This window comes from Microchirus variegatus (assembly GCF_963457635.1).
Source record: "Microchirus variegatus genome assembly, chromosome: 5".
Lineage (NCBI taxonomy): Eukaryota > Metazoa > Chordata > Actinopteri > Pleuronectiformes > Soleidae > Microchirus > Microchirus variegatus.
The window spans coordinates 6483617-6501789 of NC_139806.1; the positions used below are offsets into that span (position 1 = coordinate 6483617).

The 18173-nt window shown below is 41.5% G+C and overlaps 1 protein-coding gene across 1 annotated transcript in view; it reads left to right on the forward strand.

Annotated features, from left to right (window-relative positions):
- Positions 1–1658: 1658 nt before the first annotated feature.
- Positions 1659–18173, forward strand: part of LOC310926728 (contactin-associated protein-like 4) — a gene marked incomplete at both ends in the record, with an annotated part of 107498 nt that continues 90983 nt past the window's right edge. Inside the window, one exon of the mRNA XM_083888915.1 lies at positions 1659–1743. Within this exon, the coding sequence (XP_083745041.1) occupies positions 1659–1743 (85 nt within the window). The remainder of the gene's footprint in view (positions 1744–18173) is intronic.

The window sequence follows — 18173 nt, forward strand, 5'->3', positions numbered from 1 at the left end:
CACGGCTCAACTCTACACGGTTTGGTTGGTTTTCCATTACAATATAGTACCTCCTCAGCGTGGATTTGCCATAGACAAACAAGGATTGTTGTTACTGAAACATTGCAGAAACATTGTACACATCAACAATCAACCCATACATATTGAATTTTCCTTATACACGTGTCACAAAGGCTGTATTTCATGTGGCTTTTTGCTGAGCGTGGACATCATCGAGCTGCAGAGGCAGCGTGAAAAAGACAAACAGAAATGGAGGAGAGTGTTGTCCTCGACAGCTAAATCTCAGCCTCCACGTCTGACCTCACAGTGTCACATATATGACACATGTTTCTGATGCTGTAGAGAAAAAGGAGTTCACTGCTGCACACTGTGTGTCATTTGAGACTATCTCGTATAAATCGGATCAATCCAGGCTTCATTATTGTTCTCTCTCACTTTCTTATGTCGCCTGGCTACAAATCAAATATCAGATCTATAGAACTACATGGTGAAGCGACACAAGTCTGATTTGATATGATTTCTATGTCCTCACAGACCTAAAAAAAAAATCAAATCCCAGTCATATCAACTGTAAAAAAAAATCAGATGAGTCACTTCAGCCCTATAATCTGAGCATAGACTAAGTGCAACTCCTTTTTGCGTTGTAACCTTTGACAACCAATGCTCTGGTTACATACACAAATCTCCTTGACGTAAATATTGAATTTGCCGTAAAAAGCAGTGCTTGAAGTGGGCTGGTCCTGTCCTGTCCGTTTATTTGACTATGTTGAGTACAGGCACTTCTCACAAGATGCTGGCAGTTTGTCCAAGTCATCATTATGGCCCATCGTCATTTCTCAGTGTGCACTACAGTATGTGATGTTGCACCTGCAAGTTCTAGAGTCTAGTGTTTATTTTTATTGGTAAAAAAAAAAAAAGGGAGAATATCTATATGTGCAATATACTGTCTTCTTTTACAAAAGTGCAATATTAACACATAATATCCCATGCACAATCTCTGTCTATAATGTAAATATCTAGTCCATACTGTATATATTCTGGAAATTGTCTATTATGTATACTATTTAACTCTTTTATATAGTCTCATTTTTATATTGTACTTTTCTTGTTAATGCATGGTTATTATTTATTATCCTTATCTTTACTGTATTGCTGTTGTAACGCTGTATATTTCCCCAGTGCCGGATGACTAAAGGACTCTCTTATCTTAAAAAAAGTTGAGTTATATATAAAGTGATCACAATTAAGTAGGTATACACGGCGCATAAGGATAAGGGGGAGAACTGGCACTTGTTTTTTTCCCCCTCACTCACCATCACAGTAACTCCACATTGTGATGTTGTGATGTGTCTCCTCAAGATAGACTTCGTGGTGCAGAGTGGTGAAGCTAAACTTTATGAATGATTTTCATTGGAAATCAGCTGAGGGAGCACGTGTAATAACAGCTGCAGCGCCTCCCCCTCTCTCTCTCTCTCCCTCTCTCTCTCTCCTTCTCTCGTTGTCGGGTGAGAGAGGAAGGAGATCTCACTGTAGGAGCTGGAGAGGAGAGAGGTCGACCGTCTCCTCTCTCTCTCTCGCTCTCTCTCTGTGTGTGTGTGTGTGAGAGAGTGTGTGTTCCACAGTCACGTATCTGCACTTGCATCATCATCATCACCATCATGGACGCGTGGACTAACAGAGTGTTTGGGATTATCGTCGCTCAGCTTCTGCTTCTCTCCAATTCGTGCGGGACAAGAGGAGAAGGTGAGAATAATGTGCTCATTGCGCTGCTGCTGCTGCTGCTGTGCGCTCTGACACTTGCACCCACGGAGTGAAAGAGTGAGTGAGTCCGGAGTGAGTGTGTGGATGGATAAAGGTGTCTCTCTCTCTCTCTCTCTCTCTCTCTCTCTCTCTCGTGCAAGGTTTTGTTTGGATGTGGAGTGGTTTTGTCCACATTTGTTTTCACGTGAAAGGCTGCGCGCGTCACGGTTACGCACAAGCAGTCGGCAGTTTAAGTCGGATTAGTGTGCGTAAACCTACATCTATTCGCTCTTTTACATACACACACACAAACGCTCCAGGAGTCTCTGTTTGTTTTCCATTTCCATTTAGAAGCCCAAACATCCACTGTCACCGTGTGCGTAAAAAAAAAACCAGCCGTTTTATGGACGGCTCATTTTGCGCTCACGCCAGAGTGTGAATGTGCGTGTGTGCTTCACTGAAACACAGAGAGAGACAGCTGCTTTGGCTCTTTAATGACCACAGTGCACAATAACTCTCACGATTCATCGCAAAATATGACATAACTGAGTTTCTAATGCTATTTTTCTTTCCAAAAACTTAAAAAGATAGATAACTTTCTGTTTTTTTTATAGCACTTTATCATCTCTGTCTTTTATTGTACTTGAATAGCACTGTAAATTTAAATATAGATATGTGAAAGAATAGAAAGCATTTGTCAGTGTTGCATCTTCTTTAATCAATAATCTAATCCCACAACATAAGAGGTAGGTGATGGCACACTTAGCCATAGATTATGGACAAACACAAGGTTATCACATGCATTGTGTCCCTAATATTGTGCCGCCCCCACACTGTGATGGATGGAGAAGATGAAGGAGACGGTGCTGTTTTGGTTCATCCGTGTGTGTCTGTGTAGGCATGTCTGTCCTCCTGCTGCTCCTGGGGGGGGGGGGGGGGGGGGGGGGGTAAGAGGAGCGACTAATACAAACACACGAATGGAGAGAATACAGATGAAAGGTGGAGAGACACAGGCTTGACTCTCCGAGTGTAATGAGACGTAATGTCTGCGTGTAATTGAAGCAGATGGTTTGTGAAACTGTCTTTTACTCTGCTCTTCCGCAGCTCCTCGATATCACACTTTATCCTTTTACGTCTGAGTTTCATTTAATCTCTGTTTTTTTTAACCATTTTTAATTCTTCATCCTTCCACTTTCTCTCAGTGAGTCATTGTCTCATTCCCCTCTCTCTCTCTCTCTCTCTCTCTCTCTCTCTCTCTCTGTCCCTCTCCGTATGCCTCTGCTGCTCTTTTCTTCTGTGAGATTTGAAAATGTCAAATAAGCACCATGCACAGAAACCGTTAAAGGGTCCGTGCTGCCGGAGACGCAGCAGTTCACGGTGGGAGTGACAGAGATGGATTGTTTCTCCTGCATCTGGAAAGGTGAAGGGAGAAAGGAGGTGATGCAAGGAAGATAACTTTCTTTCCTTCCTTCCTTTGTTCTTCTTTCCCCGAAAAACAAAAATCTAGTGTGTAAAATATTTGAATGTGTAAAGTTTCTCCTCCTCCTCCTGCAGCTTCCTCTCCTCCCCGATTCATCTTCCTGCTCGCAGTCGTCTCCTCCTCCTCCTGCTGTTTCCTTTACCCTCCGTCCTCCTCCCGTGTCCTACCTGGATCTCTGCCCTCCTGCCGTGTCTGAATCAGAGAGAGCTGCCGTGTGGTGTTGCTTTGCCTTTTCCTTGAAGACTCTCCCTCATGACATTCTCTTTGTTTTTCTTCATGACCACACATCGCCTCATACATTTCTCTGTGTGCTCTTTACTCTCTGCTGTATATGTTATTTCCCTATTCTCTCTATGTTCTTGCTGCAGCGCTGACACTCTTTTAATTTGTGTCTTCAAAGAAGAAGGAAAACAAATATTTAAAGAGATAGAGATTGACTGTGATGGTGTGGACTCACATGGAGGCAGAGGAGGTGTCAACAGACATCGTCTAAAAGATTTGTTGTATTTCCTTGCTTTTATTTATTATTTTTTTTATGCTAAACAGAGTTGGCACTGGCCGTGTTTCCAGTACATGTAGTCCCAGCTCGGCTCTATACACGGTTTGGTTGGTTTTCCATTCCACAGTATATACACTACCGTTCAAAAGTTTGGGGTCACCTATACAATTTTTTTGTGTGTTTTCCATTAAAAGTCACACTTTTATTCATCAAAAGAGTTGCAAAATGTATAGAAAATATAGTCAAGACATTGACCAGATTAGAAATAATGATTTTTATTCAAAATAATCAGTTTGCCCTTTCGTCAAAGAAACAGCAAAACTGTTTTCAGCTGTGCTAACATCATTGCACAAGGGTTTTCTAATCATCCAATAGCCTTCTGACGCCATTAGCAAACACATTGTACCATTAGAACACTGGACACTAGACGTTTGCAGCTAGACTAGTTGTTTACCACGTTAACAATGTATAGAGTGTATTTCTGATTCATTTAATGTTAGATTAATTGAAAAAAAAGTGTTTTTCCTTCTAAACTAAGTGACCCCAAACTTTTGAACGATAGTGTAGTTCCTCCTCAGCGTAGGCGGGGGTCATCGCGGCGCGGCTGCATGAAACTGCCGTGACTTTGTTTGCACACAAACTAGACGAGAGACTCGCAGAGCAGTTGTTTTCAGCGTGAACTGAATCATCACAATCAGTCACTGAAGTGAAGTGAGTTCCTCTTCCTGTGACGGCACGGCAATCTGACGACGTCAGTAGTGGTTCAGCTCGCTTGAAACCTCGCATGAGCACATAGTAAAAACAGTACCAGGTGCTATTGCCATCGGAATAGCCGTGCCGAGGCAAGCTAATGGAAACACGCCATAAGTATTTAATTACTGGCAACGATTGTTGTTTACGGTTACGACAATAAAGAATCTTGAATATTGAAGAGTGCAACCTTCTAAGCAGCAGCTTGAGTGTCAGCCAGTCCAATTTTTTCTTCACGACTGCTGTGAAGGAAAAAAAAATCATTTCTTTTTTTCAGTTCTGGTTTGTTTTTTCCTTTGCCTCGGCTGCTTTGTCTCTGTCGATCTCTCACTTTTCTGTTTACACTGCCTTGCCCGACCCAGCAGCAAACTCATCATGCATGGACCATAAACCACAGCAGCATAATAAGTTAAGTTCTGCGGAGGTGGAGGGAGCTCAGCTGCAGGTTTTTTTTCTCGGGCTGAGCTTCGCGTCTCCATCCCGCTCCCTCCCTCCCTCCCTGCACTGTTCAATATGGAGGTTGTACAAAATGACAACAAAGTAGTAATGCATATTTAAACAGCCACAGATGGTGCTCCGACAACTTGTTAGCCGCGGGAGTGAAGCGCAGGGTTCATGTGTCGAGATTCAAGGAAGTCAGTGTGTGAAATGGCCACCTGCAGGGCTGAAAAACCAGTGTGTGCCTAATCGCCTTTTGATATTAACAGCGTGATAGAGTCACTGTGTGTTTTGAAGCAGCAACTTGCATGGAGAGAGATTAATGGAGGCAGATCAGCCTTGTTTTTTTTCTGCAGAGAGACTATGGCGTGACTGTGAGGTGTCATCCTCCTGACTATAGACTGTGGAAAATCCTCTGAGGCCGGACGTTTGCGTAAAACTCTGTGCTGCACTGTGCAGCCAAGAATAGAACACTTCATGGTCTTCCGCTCTTTCGGATACTATTGCCATTGCCTGCACTCTTGCGTTTCTCAGGAACAAAGCGAAGCTCTTATAATAGTGTTTTTATTTATGTACAAACCCCAGTTGGAACAGTCCAAACACATTCAGATTTGGGGATTAGGTAAATTGGACACTCTAAATTGACCGTAGGTGTGAGTGTGAGAGCGAGTGGTTGTTTTTTTCCTGTGATGGACTGGCCAACATTTGGCCCCATGTCAGCTGAGATTGGCACAGCACCCCCGCAACCCCTTATGTGGAGGATTAAGTGGGAGAAGATGGATGGACGTACAAATGAAAATGGTCTATATCACCGAGCCAATAACACACAGGGCAGGGGCAGAAAAGGCTCCACTGTCGTGTTTGTTTCTGCAATGCCGTCGATCAAAAAAACAGTTCCGCCTTTCAAACAGTTCTTCAAGCGGTGCCGTCTATGTGACGCGCATGTGTACACACTAGAGAAAGAGCCAGGCTTTCTGTGTAACCACTTAAAGTAAATATATAGTATATTATACCCTAGTTCTCCAAGTGAACCTAGTTCCCTGGTGTCCTAATGAACATGTCTGTGACATGCTTTGGTCAAAACACCTTAAGGATGAAGCACCACAGCAGTTCAATCACTCTGCCAAAACAGCCCTGTTCAGAACGCTCGCTTTTGAGTGCCTGTCTCTTTAAATATGCAAATGAGACACAGGAAACTACGTCAGCGTCACTGAGGCTAACGGCAGCTAACAGCAGTTAGCATTTGGAAAGCCATCATTTGCTGACTCTAGCCGGCACATTGCCGTCATATATGAAATGTAAATTCTCTGAGGCTGGAAGTTTGTGTAGAACTCTGTGCTGCACTGTGCAGACAAGAATAGAACACTTTTTGACTTCTGCTCTTCCGAATAACATTCTCTCGCAGCCCGTATTCATTCAAATTCACTATTAAATGCGTCTTATGCAAATTAATTTACAACTGTTGACATTTATTTGTAGACATTGCAGAATCGCGCTCACTTTTTATTGATAGTGAAAATCTAAGTGCCGACTCTGTGAAGCCATCAAATCCGAATGAATGTGTCTTTGCTCTCTCCTGTCCTGCTTTCTGCTCTCTTGCTTCTATTTCTTCCCTCACCTGCACTAAAGCAGTCGCCTTTTTTTTTAGGCATGCTTTACATTTACTGTTATACCGACAATGTACTGTCAGCAGCTCAAATTCACCAGTCCACCTTTTCCTACCCGATTCTGCTCACTTCTTACACACTGTGCCATTACCCTAAGGAGGGCTGTGTACTACTCTAATGTTGTGTCTCACATAGAATGAGGACGCCTCCTTCTACACACTGTGTGTGTGAGGGGGGGGGGGGAGTGGAAGGAGTTTGTGTTTAGCATTTCCACACAACATCAAAGCTCTGCTCACACCGGTGCCCTCAGTAACTCACCTGCGAAGCCCGTCAAGTTACCAGTTTGACAGTTGTGGGAGGAATATCTGTATGTGCAAGTACGTGTGATTGAGAGGAAGCAGCGCTTTGTTTGTTTTTCTACCGATATATCTTCTTGTTTTTCCTCCATCCAAACGCCATCAAAGTCGGCGTTGCACACACCGGTGTCCCGAGTAAGTTTGAAACCTGCGAGATGACCCACAAGCAGACAGATTACCATTTCTGTTGTAGACCTTTTTAATTTAACATATATTTAAAACCTAGTTATGTCAATGCTCTTGAAAAACACATCCAACTTTATTTGTAAAGCACTTTAAAGGTGCATTATGTAATAAATCTAAATCAACTGGTCATAAAATCCTCCTAATATGTCACAGAGACTCAGGAATAATGTTCATATAACAAACTGAACTCACCAACAACAACAGTACAGACAAAATATTTGCATTAAAAACATTTTTTTGCAGACTGCAAATCATGTTTATGTTTTGAAATCATGTTTTGTCATGTGGCGCCACCTACCGCCGTCTACCAATCATTGCAGTCTGTAGAGTCTCAGCTGCCGAGCAACCACGGGTTGCCAGTTACGTCAGAAAACGAAACCTAAAAGACCTCGGTATTTTGAATTTGAGTGTAGTAACTGTTTTCGGCCACATTCTTACATATGGCACCTTTAAAACAAAATAATATATAAAAGACACAATATATACACTCTGAGAAATAAAAGTTCTAAGAGGTTCTTCTTTTAAATAAAAGGTTATTTGGCTTGTCCTCATAGGAGAACCCTTTTTGGCTCCAGGTAGAACCTTTTTTATAAAGGTTCCACTTGTAACCCTTTTGGAGGGTTCCACCAAGAACCCTTTTAAACCCTTTAAAACCGTTAATTCAGGAAAGGGGTTTTAAGGGGTTCTCTGGATCAAAGTGGAAAGGGTTTTTCAGAAGCAAATGGTTCCAGGTAGAACCTCAGCCCTTGTAGAAGGACCCTTTTGGAACCCTTATTTCTAAGAGTGTAGAAAGGCCTAGAAGCTAAGAAGATAATAATATAAGAATATTATATTAATTTCAATCAAAAACAACTAAAATAAACGAAAAGACAAAAATGTGGATAAAAAAAGTAAAGGTAATTTATCATATTTTGCTTTTTTTTTGTATTTTTGGCACCAATTTCACCGCAGCAAATTCCCTGTATCGATTCAAGCATAAACAAGGCAATAAACCCGTTTCTGATCTCATTCTGATTTCTACTCTTCTGATAAAAGTAACAGGCAATAAATCATAATAAAAACCGATCAAATGAAATCAATAAAACAAATAAATAGAAATAACGTAAACAGTTTCAAAGGCCAACCCAGCTAACAATGTGTGGTTCCTAGAACGCTCTGGGAACGTTACCTTTTGGTTCCCCTCAAAGTTTTCCTAAAGTTCCCCAACGTTAGCTTTTGGTTGCACATTTTAGTTCTCAGATCGTCACTTGAGAACGTTCTATAAAGGTTCCCAGAATCTGCCCCTAACATTTAGACGGACAGGGAAGAGGCCTGTGTCTAATGTGTGAAGGCAGATCATTCCACTGTCTCTGGGTAAGTTTTCCTGAAGATCATCTTAGAACCAAACCAAGGAAACAGAGACTCGACTCTCACGTGGACCTGGAAACATCCTTAAACTGTTTTGACATGTTTTTTTTGACTTTTGAATATTCTTTTATCTCCTCCATAATGACCTACACAGGGATGATCGAAAATGATTTGGCTTCAATTGTTGGGGACTGTCATGTGATCCATGATCCATCTTTATATATATACGGTCTGTGCAGTTGACTGTGGCCACCGTCTCTCTCTCACAATACGTGCAACCGTTTTAACAATTTATGTTTGAATAAGTGCAGCTTCAAAGATAACACGGCCTTTTACCTCACATTCAGTTCGACCTTTGTTGTCAAAGAGAAGCGGCCAAACGTGGGCGTAAAAGCCAAGTCCAGTTTTTAAAAAACGGTCGACGGCAATGTCAAATCTGATTTTCGTTGCATATAAAGAGGGCTTCACAGTAAACAAAGCGAGAAATATTTTATAAAGAGCAATTTTCATCCAGTCAAAACGAAATGTTGCATCATGGAGCCAGTTTCTAACTTGATGTGTGGCTGCATTTGCAAGAGGATTTCACGACACGCTATGTAGCACTAAATTTTGCAGTAAATCTCCTCAAGTTTTTTTCCACACCAACGCCTGATTCAAGTTCCACTGTATCTCTTGATGGATTGTTCCTGTGAAATGAGGCTTTAACCTCGTGGAGTCTGCAGAGAGGTGCAGGGCTGACAGGGGAAAAAAAGAACTTCAACTTCAGAAAGTTTGCCTTTAAAACCACAGCACAGAGATGGATTGAGCAGAGGACGTCTGTCTGCCGACTGCCATAAAACGTCTAATTTTCTAAAGCATACAAAAGTTTATTTTTTTCCCTTGCAGACGTACAACGACGGCGCCTGAATAACCTGCACAACAGGTCTCCTCGACTTTGTTTGAGCCCGTGAAACAAATGTGTTATTCGTTCAAATGTTTGGACAGGTGTCGACCAAAGTGTTCCGCTAATTAGAATGAAAGACGTCAGTTAGAAGTTGCCTGCGGTTCTTGGTGTCACATTTGTACAACTGGAGACACAGAGGCACATTCAGGCTGAGGAAACAGTCTTAAAGTAGACATACCCTTTTTTTTTTTTACAAGTGAACCTAGTTCCCTGGTGTCCTAATGAACATGTCTGTGACATTCTTTGGTCAAAACACCTTAAGGATGAAGCACCACAGCAGTTCAATCACTCTGCCAAAACAGCCCTGTTCAGAACGCTCGCTTTTGAGTGCCTGTATCTTTAAATATGCAAATGAGACACAGGAAACTACGTCAGCGTCACTGAGGCTCCGGCAGCTAACAGGAGTTAGCATTTGGAAAAGCCATCGTTTGCCGACTCTAGCTGGCACATTGCCGTCATATATGAAATGTAAATCCTCTGAGGCTGTAAGTTTGTGTAGAACTCTGTGCTGCACTGTGCAGCCAAGAATAGAACACTTTGCAGACTATTGCCCTCGCCTGCACTCTCACTTTTTTTAGGGAAAAGTGGAGCTCCGCGAGACAAACAATTCCAGGAATGCCTGAAAGACAGCAGCAGCTTAATAAATTATATAAATAAAGTGAAAAGTAGCATAATGTTCTCATAGACCCTCAGAGTCGCCACCTGATGGCCATTTGAGAGAATACCATTTCCATGCACTTCCACATTGGCTTCACTTTATAGACACAAACAACAATCATTGTCTGTTTTTTGTCCACATATTGCATCAATGTGCTCATGTTTCTTCACAGGCATGAAGCTCAAACTCTGCTGAGTACGTCCTCACAGAGCTGACTGGTGTGTTTGTGTGTGATGAATCCATGCATGTTGAATGTCAGCTTTAATTAAGTGCAGTTTCCTGCGGTGTTTTAATAAGCGAACACGGTGTCAAAGGTTATCAAGCGCTTTAATACGAAGACGTAGCTGCCTGGAGTCACTTTTGACCTGCTGCTAAACACAGAACATATTCTCAGTGGAGGAGGAGAAGACTCTGAAGTACTTCATCAGCACGAGGGTGTGCGATTTCAAAGTATTCCCAGTCATCGTGTTTATTTGTTTAGATGGAGTGGTGGTCTCCGGGGCAGCTGCAGTAGTGGCCTAAATTTTAATAAATGTATATTGAAGCTTGTTGGTGAATATTTATACAGGATGTTGAATGCAGATAATTCTAGTCTGGCTGATTTTGAAATAAATATGTATGAACTATTGCAATAAATGTAAAAATACAAAAAAAATAAATTGTAATTTGGAGAATATTTGTGAATTCATGTGGAAGAAAAGTTTAGTTACCTTGTTTTTCAACATGCCAAAGGTTTATTTAGAGTTTCCAATTAAAGTAGGGATAACAATTTAAAGAGCAAAAATGTAAGATTTTATGGCTAAAATGAAATTATTTTGTAATACTTCATTCCCACTGGTCAGAAAACCCATTAAAAACCCAAAGTTTTTTTTATATATATGTGTTTAATTGGCATACATATACAAATATATATTTGTATATTGTATATATATATACACATAAACATATATATATATATATACACACACACATGCATATATATATATATACATACACATATATATACAAATATATACATACACATATATATATGTATATATATATATATATATATATACATACCAATATATACACATAAGTATATATACATATACATACATATATATATATTGTACATACATATACATATATACATGTATTGTACATATATATATTGTACATACATATACATATATATATACATACTAATATTTATTGTACATACATATATATACATATATATATACATATATTTATTGTACATACATATATACATACATATATACATATATATACATACATATATATACATACACATATATATACATACACATATAACTGTATATATACATATACACATATGTGTATATATACATATACATACCTATACATATACACATAAGTGTATATATACATATACTGCACATATAAGTATATATGTATACACATACATATACATAAAAGATACACACACACACACCTTAATTATCACCTTTTTTCTGGCTTTTTCCGGTTCCCCATTGGTTTAAAAATCCTATACGTAATCTAGCTAATTTCCGTGTGAAAGAAGCTTCAGAGTAAAGTGTCCTGCATTTAAATGCCATCACACAATGACACGAACCAATAAGTCGTCCTTTAAGCATGTATTCTTCAGAGAGGCCTCACATTGTTCATCATTCCCTAAAAAAAACCTCTCTCTCTCTCTCCACATCATTTGGTTCAGCGCTCTGTCAGCGCCGGGGGGCAAGGTCTGGCCGAAGCTGTTTATCGTCGGTGAATTGAAGGCGCTATAATACGTCACGAGAGGTTTGTCACTCGTGTTCCGTCGCTCACAATAACTCAGCGTCTTCGCGGCCCCGCGTCGCACGTTTCGCCGCTCAGCGCACGAGCGCAAACGCGGTGATTTATTGGAGATAATACGTACTGGAGACTCTTTAAATCATGCGTAATTAGTTACCAACCCTCCAATAAATACACGGACCTTGACATGATCTCCAGATTTATCACGCTCACTGCGATGGAGCTGCAGACACGCGCGACGAGACTCACTGTGTCCTTGTTTTCCTGCTCATATTTCACATAATGTCAGTCTGTTTTGCTGGCAAAGTTTGGTGCAAATCAGGGTCAAGTTAGAATCAATACATGGGGCCAGCTCCAATGAGACGCAGTAGGATAATTAATACATACAATTCAATCCCTTGCAGGTGCCGCTGTGGCAGGAATAAAAGGGTTTCCATCTCGTAAGTCATTAATCATATCGGGCGTCATCCACAGATGGAGGATATAGACTTTCTCCACCACCATCTTAGGATATTCTCTCTCTTTCCTGCCCTCTCTCTCTCTCTTTCTCATCAGTCTTCCTTTCAGAGTTTTTTTTTCCCCTCCCCTCTGAGCTGATACAGAGCAACTGGAGTGTGCGCCATAATCATGCCCTAATGACAGATAATCTCAAGAATACTAAATGACCTTAATCCTTGCCTAATGACAGATGATACCGCCAACACTCCTGCAAATCTTCATCATCCCGAGATGTTGAAGCTCACATAGAGTGGTCCTGTTGCACATATATGTTAGTTATGGAGGTCTACTTACATACATTAACTTGTTTTTATGGTCAAAAACCTCCTAGTTGCTGTAAACGAGCCGATAGAAATCTGTCTTTTCTGACGCTGTTCCTCAGCCGCGATATTTCAGACTGAACTCTCACACCCAGGAGACAGAACTGTGTTGTGATTGGCCAGCCAGCGTAGAGCCTTCCCAACTGTCTTGTGATTGGCCAATACCCGGAAGTGACATATTCAGCACACCCGCCATGGATGTATTATATAAACTGGATAGAGCACTGCCCCTTCGCTTCCGTTCATTCCTATGAAGCTGCTCAACCAGGCGCATATGCCAAAAAAGTTTATATTTCTGGGTTATGGGGCCCATAGAGCATGTGCAGTAGCGTCGCTACCATTTAAAGATCTACTAAAGCCCGTGTCCATGTCTCGAGGTGTCCTGTGGACACTTTTACAGGCGTCTCTTTTACTATTGCGGTCAATGGTAAAGTTGCATTTTGGGCTTTTGGGCTTTTATGGGGTTTTCTGTTGCAGTACCCACAGTGGCCACCATGTAAAAATTGTCTTCAAGGCAGAGGGGGCGGAGCTCCATCCAGTTCATATTATACATCCATGAGACCCGCTCTCAGAATCATGCGTAATTAGTTACCAACCCTCCAATAAATACACGGACCTTGACATGATCTCCAGATTTATCACGCTCACTGCGATGGAGCTGCAGACACGCGCGACGAGACATTCCTATGAAGCTGCTCAACCAGGCGCATATGCCAAAAAAGTTTATATTTCTGGGTTATGGGGCCCATAGAGCATGTGCAGTAGCGTCGCTACCATTTAAAGATCTACTAAAGCCCGTGTCCATGTCTCGAGGTGTCCTGTGGACACTTTTACAGGCGTCTCTTTTACTATTGCGGTCAATGGTAAAGTTGCATTTTGGGCTTTTGGGCTTTTATGGGGTTTTCTGTTGCAGTACCCACAGTGGCCACCATGTAAAAATTGTCTTCAAGGCAGAGGGGGCGGAGCTCCATCCAGTTCATATTATACATCCATGAGACCCGCTCTCAGAAGCGCAGCTCCCCCCTCTGGAACGATGGATGCACTGCTACTCATTATCAAAACATTGTTTTAACAGTGTTTAAAAATAGCTTCGTCACGACTCCCCGCCGCAGTCCCTTTGACGACCTTTGACCCAGAGTCAGAAGACACTGTCGCTGGTGAAACACCTCCACAGCGGACGTTATTCTTCTTCTGCGGTTCAATGTACGCAACTGGATGTACCCGGACTAGTGCCTGGAGCAGGACGATCTGCTGTTCAGGAGAACCGCTGTTTACGTAACCGGACCGGGTTTTTTCAGAGATCTCCTGCAGCGTTCTCAGCAGTGGCTGAACTGTTTGTTTAGAACCTTCAGGGCTTCTTAAACAAGGTAAGGACGCAAATACACACTAAAAAACAGCATTAATTGGAACTTCCGGTCTAGGTCCGCTTTAAAATGAATGTTAGCAACTCACTTTGTAAGAAAGGCCTCTTGTCCAACCTCAGAGTCACAATTTGAGGAGTCATACGTTCAAACACACGCTGTAAAGCAACGCGGATGACGTGAGTGGCGGGCGTACGCGGCGCAGGATTTATGCAATTTTAAATGAAAACTCGTAGTAGTACAAATGTAGACTTTATCTCAGTTTTGGTACTTCACGGTTCATGCCGAGTTTCTCCGGTGCCGGAGGCTGAAAGACAAATTCGGAGGCTATTCTTAGACCTTCTTCTGAAGGAGCTGGTAATGTAAACTGTGGGAACTGTGGGTGAATATTAGGGTTTGCTTGATTAAATCTCACAGCTCGTGAACAATCCTTCATCTCCGCCAGGATTAATCTGGACCACAAAATGCTGAGGCTGGGGTAAATTCAGCAGCCAATTTCAAGTTTGACAAAGCCCTGTCTAATGGAAAACGTATTAGTGATCAAAGAGGTGGTTGGTGGCACTGAGGAGAACATTAACCTGTGAATATAAACTATCGGTTAGTAAATATGTGGTGATATTCCCTGCAAACCTCCGCGCGTCCCTGAAGATTCATTACAGAGCCAATGCGTCGGTGGGAGCTGGGATGAAGGAAAAGGGAAAATAGCTGAGGGTAAATCCGCCCGTCATCTTTCTTCTTTAATGTCATTTATGGAAATGTGCGCAGGCAAAGTGGAGCCATGAACGGGTTTTGATGAAGTCAAGGTTACAGAACCACCGTAAAAAAAAAATAAAAAAAATCACCAATCATCAATCTGGATTTATTCACCCAGGAGCAGGTAATGCCTGTATCCTGCTCCTCCTGTCATAGTGTGGGTTTTTTGTGTGTGTGTGTGTGTGTGAAAGGTGTGCAAAGTTACAAAATGGAGTTATTTTCTCCCCTGCTCCTGAAATGACCCCTGTGCATTCCTGGCTGTTTTTCCTGTTAAATGTTTTTGGTACCGAGCAACAAACTGTCTCAAGGCCGTGGGGTAGTAATTTGGTTCAGACTGATGTGGGAGAGCTGATGCTGCACATCCATGACTACAGCAATGTACTGTAGATGTGAAAGCATCTGATCAGTCACAGAAGACTGGGCCAACGACATATTATACCCTATTTCTCCAAGTGAACCTAGTTCCCTGGTGTCCTAATGAGCTTTGGTCAAAATACCTTAAGGATGAAGCACCACAGCAGTTCAATCACTCTGCCAAAACAGCCCTGTTCAGAAAGCTCGCTTTTTAGTGCCTGTCTCTTTAAATATGCAAATGAGACACATAAACTACATCAGCATCACTGAGGCTCCGGTAGCTAACAGCAGTTAGCATTTGGAAAAGCCATCATTTGCTGGCTCTAGCCGGCACACTGCTGTCTTATATGAAATAGTAAATCCTCTGAGGCTGGAAGTTTGTGTAGAACTCTGTGCTGCACTGTGCAGACAAGAATAGAACACTTTGCAGACTTCCGCTCTTCCGGATACTATCGCCCTCGCCTGCACTCTCGTGTTTTTTAGCGACAACGCGAAGCTCCGTGATTCCAGGAATGTCTCATTGTGACGTAGCAATGAGTGCTGAAGTCAACATCGTGTGTTTTATCTCCTGTACTTAGACTGAGGAGGACCACAAAAACATGACCGAGTCATCTTTTTTCACACTTTGCCGACTCATAGAGCCTCCAGAGTCCCAAATATAAGTATTAAAATGATTAAAAAGTTGATTTTGCATACTATGTCTCCTTCAATAGAAAGAAAAAAAAACTTACAACAGGCACCTTTAATTTCCTCATTTGACACAAGAGCTACGTAAAGTTGCATTTATTTAAAGCAATCACTAGGAGAAGTCTGGCTCCCAACTTCCCCAAAAAAAGAAATCCATCCATCATGTGAGGTTGTCACCATGATTGGTGATTTGTTGCTTTGAATTGTAGGTCTGCTTCCATCTGTGGAGGTCATGATTGTCACTCTCGTGTTGAGGGATGATGTGGAGGAGGTGGTAAAACCCTCTCACGCTGAGCAGGTTCCATCACTCATTTTTCCTGCCACACCGATGCTGCCTCACACTCCTGCCGTTGGCAACACTTTGCCCCGGACCTAAAACCACCTTTCTCCAGGCGTCTCAAGTGTTGCTCTGCACTGGGGTTATTATTACTCTGCCTGGTCAGTCAAAGGACTATTTAAAGAGCAGAGACATCAGTGCCAAGTATAACAACACTTTCATTTGTTGCAGTGAATGGTTTAATATTCAGGACGTGACGTACTCAACTTAAAAAACTACGATTCATTTAAGATGTGTTGAATTACAGTTTAAGCAGCAGCTACCCAAGTGTTGTATTGTAAAAGTCAGGGGTTCTCAAAGTTTTGATACCTGAGGGCCAATTTAGGAACCCAACACTGGACTGAGGGCCGCCAAAGGAAAAAAAAACAGAAAGAAATCCCATTTATAATCATTTTAATGACCAGATTGCAGTTCTACAGTTTAGCGTAAACTAATATAAGCGTTAATATAAGGTAATTTAAAGGTGCCATATGTAAGAATGTGGCCAAAAACGGTTACTACATTCAAATTCAAAATACCGAGGTCTTTTAGGTTTTCGTTTTCTGACGTAACTGGCAACCTGTGGTTGCTCGGCAGCTGAGACTCTACTGACTGCAATGGTTGCTAGACGGGGGTAGGTGGTGCCACATGCCAAAAACATGATTTCAAAACATAAACATGATTTGCAGTCTGCAAAAAAATATTTTTTAATGCAAAATTATTTGTCTGTACTGTTGTTGTTGGTGAGTTCAGTTTGTTATATGAACATTATTCCTGAGTCTCTGTGACATATTAGGAGGATTTTATGGTCAGTTGCTTTAGATTTAGTACTTTGGCCATTGTTCTTACCTTCTAATTACAGGTTAATACCAATTAACACATTTCTGTTACAATATATTTACTGGGTAAATAGCTAGTAATTGGGGGCTGTAGCTACCTGCTTATTACCAGCTTATAACCCAATAATACACTAAAATTCACCATATAGAAACTAGATAAATACCCAGTATTTTTGTTTACACTTATTGGTCTGTGTCCAATAAACATTTAACACACTTAGTACCTCCTGGATTAAAACTATCAACTGTAATTCATTGCGGGCCGCCAGAAATGTTTCTGGGGGCCGCCATTGGCCCCCGGGCCGCACTTTGAGAACCAATGGTCTAAGTCAAAGAAGTGAGGACGCTCTTGACCACACAACTGCAGAAACCTGTCACGACCTGTGAACAAATGTCTTTAAAAGAGTGGCGGTTTTTTGCCACATGAGAAGTTGAAGATTTCCGCCAAAAAAACTGAATAACATGTCCTCAGAGAGACCCGTCCTCCTGAAGTCCACAATCACCCCCCCCCCACACACACACACATTAATGCAGAGAGTGTTTACTCTGCACCAGTCGTCTAGATTTTCTACCTCCTGTCGTTGTGGGAGATCAATCTCTCCGTGGCCGTGTCATCTGCAGTTTTCTAGCAGTTCCCTCGGTTTGTTTACAGTGAAACAAATGTGCGCCTGAGCAGATTCATCTCAGTGGGAGACGGTAGAGTTGTCTGTAATTCTCACACTGCGGGAATAACCAACACAGACCTCAGAAATAAACAGGCCGGGCAAAGGCACGGACGAGGAGTCCAAACGCTGCTGTGTGAGTTAATGGATCCACAGCTGTTTTAAAGCATTATTATTCATCTCTGTTGACAAGAAGTTTGAATAATCTGCAAATACTTTATTTGCATTCCCGGTTCGATTAATAGTGCCTTTAAATCGGGACTGCACTTCATTAATTATTAAGACAGATGACTTTGCAAATGCAAATACATATGCAGACACAAATGTATAAGATACAGGAAGTACCACAAGGAAAGGGCAAACTATTCAACCAATATGCAAACACAATGTACAAAAAAAAGTTGCATAGTCAAATGAATTCCATGAATTATTACCTAACAGAAATACTATTTTTGTCAAGTAAATATGTCACATGTGTTTCCTTCAAAAGTGCAGTAAATAAGTAATAGCCTCCTATATCACCCCAGTAACTTAAGAAGCATTCACTTCATTTCTATATTTTCATTTTTAGAATTCCCTTTTAAACAGTTTCAAACTTGA